At 43.9% G+C, this 4,301-nt stretch overlaps 2 protein-coding genes across 2 annotated transcripts in view; one reads left to right on the top strand and one right to left on the bottom strand.

The window, feature by feature from the left end:
• Positions 1-4,301, bottom strand: part of Trim37 (tripartite motif containing 37) — a 129,787-nt gene that overhangs the window by 6,062 nt on the left and 119,424 nt on the right. The window lies entirely within an intron of this gene.
• The window catches only part of Ppm1e (protein phosphatase, Mg2+/Mn2+ dependent 1E), a 149,378-nt gene that overhangs the window by 128,066 nt on the left and 17,011 nt on the right, over positions 1-4,301 (top strand). Inside the window, exon 3 of the mRNA XM_005350475.3 lies at positions 2,722-2,921. Coding sequence (XP_005350532.1) covers positions 2,722-2,921 — 200 coding nt within the window. The remainder of the gene's footprint in view (positions 1-2,721; positions 2,922-4,301) is intronic.

The following is a 4,301-nucleotide window of genomic DNA, read 5'->3' as shown; positions in this document are numbered from 1 at the left end:
CAGGGTTTCTCTGTGGTTTTGGAGCCTGTCCTGGAACTAGCTCTTGTAGATCAGGCTGGTCTTGAACTCACAGAGATCCGCCTGCCTCTGTCTCCCGAGTGCTGGGATTAAAGGAGTGCGCCACCACCGCCCGGCTCAGGAGTAGTATTTCTTAACTTCTCAACTATCTTGTCTCGTCAACCCCAATATTTACTTACTTTTGATTTTATGTATGAATGCTGTGCTTGTGTGTATGCATGTGCACTGTATGCCTGCTGCCCAGAGACTAGAAGAGGGCGATGGAGCCTCTGAAACCCAATTCCAGGTGGTTGTCAGCTTCTGCGTTAGTGTTGGGAACTGAACTTGGGTCCTCTGTAAGAGCAGCCAGTACTCTTAACCATTGAGCCATTTGTTTTATTAGCTCCTTTATTGGACAGCATGGGAGTATATAGTGACAGTAATATGTAAACAAAAGAATGATGGACAGTTTATATTATTAGCTGGGATTCTGGGAACATGTCATTAATTTTACCCAGTCCCATTCCCCTTGAAGTTTCTGGATCCATTTGTTTTGTAACCCTCTTTTGTGACTGTATCAAATAAGGACATATGCATGTCAGGTCTGCATTGGGTGTGTTTCTCCTGCTGAAGCCTCTATGGGAGGTGGTTCTGAAAAAAAGGTGGTGGCACATGCCTTTAATCCCAACACCCAGGGCAAAGGCAGGAGGATCTCTGTGAGTTTGAGGCCAGCCTGGTCTACAGAGTGAGTTCCAGGACAGACAGAACTACACAGAAACCCTGTCTCAAAAAACAAAAATCAAAAACAACAAAAAGCAAGAAAAATATTTGGCTGTTTGTTGGCTTGTTTATTTCTTGTATATAACTCCTCAGGGAGTATTTGCTCTTTGAACTTTCTTTCCCTTTCAAATACACTTGTTTTTCAGTAACATAAAATTAGGAAGGGGAGGCTGGGTATGGTGATGTCAGCCCATAAGTCACAGCACTGGGGAGCCTGGAGGCAGCCTGTGCTAACAAGACCCTGTCTCAAAACAAACACAGAAAAAAAGCCATCAGCTAGCACTATTGTATATTAATAATAAGGAAAAACTGAAATAAAATCCTTGAGCCTAGCTTTCTAAATATAATCATTAAAAAAAATGGAGCTGGAGGCAGTGGCTGACACCTACCTATAACTTAGGAGGCTGAGGCACTGTGAATTTGAAACCAGGTCAGCCTGGGGACAGAGTGAGACCCTGTTCAAAAAGGACTGGGTGAGTGTTTGCTGGGTGTGGCAATTTGCAACTTGGGAAGCTAATTCCAACACTTGGGAGTCTACAGTGGAAGATTCGCGTTTGAGGCCGGCCTGGGCTCTATAGGGGGATACAGTACATATGCTGCCTGCCATGGTCAGGGCCCCGAGTTCTATTCCTAACACTACAAAACAAAAAAAAAATCATGTAAGAATTATGCAAAGAGTAGAACTGGAGTCGCAGATTCAAGGCTAAAGCAAGATTGGAAATAAAGAAATGGAAGTCCTAGGTTCCTGCTGCTGAGGAACACACAGTCTCTTTGGGATTTCTGTTCTCGGCTAGAGGAAGCATCTGTAGCCATTGCCCGTCTGCCACATACTTCCTCAGGCTGCCAAGCTGTGTCGGATTTAGTAAAGTAACTTTCTGCAGGAACACCCAAAGTACTGAAAACCTCCTCTTTTGGTTGAGGAGCTACAAACAGAGTGGAAGACAGCCTGAATAGATGGTTAAAGACGTTAGCTATAGTCTCTTCAACACACACTGGCCATGTGCCATTGGACAGAAGTTTGCCACAGAAGCCAGATGTTAACTATTGCATCAGACAGTAAAGGTGATAGAAGCCAGCTGTAGTGGCACGTGCCTGCAATCCCTGCACTTAGGAAAGTAAAGCAACTGGGTGTCACTTATTCAAGGCCAAGGCCAGCTTGAGCTACCTATCAAGACTTTGGCTAAATAAATAAACAATCAATTGAAAATAAAACCTTTAATCCTAGCACTCCAGAGGTAGAGTCAGGTGCCTCAAGTTCACGGTTAACCTGGTCTATAGAGTGAGTTCCAGAATAGCCAGGGCTACATAATGAGACCCTAATAATAATATTTTTAAAAAATCAAAGTAGTGCACTTAGGTGGAGACTCCCACAACACACAGAGAATTCAGGCTGTCCTGTGGAGTAAACACACCTTTGACACATTAGTTACTCCATTGGCTAAACTACTGCTTACAACTTTAATAATAATACATATATCAAAGAAAATATGTAACTCAGTTCCAAATGATGGTCTGTTCACTAGAGAGAAGACATAAGAGATCAGGAAGAGGAAGTGAGAGTGAGCCGTCAGTCTGCCAGCTGTCCTCATGCGTCTTTCCTGCTCCGGTGGCTGCATTACCAGCACTCATGGTTCAGTCGTTCTTCGAAGCCTAGAAGGCTTGGCTCTCCACGTGATAACCACAGCAGCGTCCAGTGAAGGCTGCTCTGGCCTAGAGGGCAGAGGGCTGGAGATCACACTGAGCAAGCCTGGCCTGACTGGAGGTCCCCTGCCAGGGGGTGACCTTGGGGGCAGCTGGCAGGCTGTTATTTCTTCTCTTCAGAAGCAGTGTTCCTTTCCTTGAGTTAAGGAGGACACAGCTGGGGTGGCTGCTTCTGTCCTTCCCAAGCAGGGGAGAGGAAAGCAGTGTTAAATGGCTCTTCACTGGGGTCTGTTTCCTTCACAGAAATCGAGACAGTGAAACTGGCCCGTTCTGTCTTCAGCAAACTACACGAGATTTGCTGCAGCTGGGTTAAGGACTTCCCTCTGCGCAGGAGGCCTCAGATTTATTATGAAACATCAATTCATGCCATCAAAAACATGCGAAGGAAAATGGAGGACAAGCATGTCTGCATCCCTGACTTTAATATGCTCTTCAACCTGGAGGTAAAGGGCATTCTGGGAGCTGGTGCAACACGGTTTGTCACTCACCGGACGGAGGGAGGTGGACTGCACTAGAAAATAGAACTGTTTTGTTATTTTGAGTAAGTTCAGAGCATTCCAAACCGGGAACATTATGTTATTTTTAATAGGCTCACATGGTTCAAAATTGGGAGAGTAAAAACCTCTTCTGGACAGCCAGCCAGTTCCTATCCAGGAAAGCAAGGGAAGTTACCAGTCTCTTTGGAAGCTTCTAAAGCATTTTATTAGCAACCAAAGAAAACCATTATACTGAAATACAGTTTTTAAAAGGAGAATATTTCTGGAGTAAAGTCAAGTGACTTAGTGGATTCTCAGAACAACACCATGTTGCTGAAGCAACAAAAAACACAACATAAAAGAATAAATTAAGGCTGAGACAACTTGAGTACATGTGATTTTCTTTTTAAAATCTGGGTCTCTGAGGTAGGAAGTAGTCGGAATTACATTCCACAAGTCTCTGTGACTGACAGATTAGATCCATATGAGCCGTGTCAGCTTAATAACCACGTTCTTGCTGTCGTCTCTTTTCTAGTAAGCGCATTATGCTAATGCAAACAAAGGTGGGCTTGCTTCCTCTGCCTGTCACTCACCCTTTCTTTCTTCTAAGTCTATAACTTGAAAATTGCGGTGTAGTGATTTATACCCAGCATAATATTTCCGTCACGTAGCTACTAACTTTAAACTTCATGGACTGCCAAGGGCTAAAGAGCAATGCAGGTTAGCAGCTGGGGCTTAGAAAGACAGCAGCCTTTCTGCGTTTTCCATCTGTGTGTCCGGTGCTGTCTGTGCAAATGTGACCCAAAGGCTCCCTCCTAAACAGTCCCCAGAGACTACACCTACTGAAGGATGCTGTTCAGGATGTTGACCTGGCCGGTTTTCATTTGTCTCCAAATGTAAAAAACAGGCAGAGGCCTATCTCGGAAAGAGCCACCTGATGCACCAAAGCAGGGACTGAAGCCTACTTAGCTATGATTATTTAGTGTCACAAATTCTCATACCCTTGATCTGATAACTTTATTTCATTTAAAATTCTTCTTCACAATGGAAATACAGCAAAGTCTTAAGTATGTGTTTGATAAGTGTTTCAACATTATTAATAAAAATAAATCAGAAATGATCTAAAAATCATTAAAGGAAATGTTTCTCAATCTATTCAAGACAATGTCTTTGAATAACATGCAGAAATGTTAATGACATAGAGCAGGACATAAAATTTCATATATAGTGTGATCCTTACTTTAAAAATCAGAGCGGCCGGGCGGTGGTGGCGCACGCCTTTAATCCCAGCACTCGGGAGGCAGAGGCAGGCGGATCTCTGTGAGTTCGAGACCAGCCTGGTCTACA

Source organism: Microtus ochrogaster, chromosome 7, assembly GCF_000317375.1.
Source record: "Microtus ochrogaster isolate Prairie Vole_2 chromosome 7, MicOch1.0, whole genome shotgun sequence".
NCBI classification, from domain to species: Eukaryota; Metazoa; Chordata; class Mammalia; order Rodentia; family Cricetidae; genus Microtus; species Microtus ochrogaster.
Note: the sequence above shows the minus strand (reverse complement) of the source record. Positions and strands in the feature narration are given on the sequence as shown.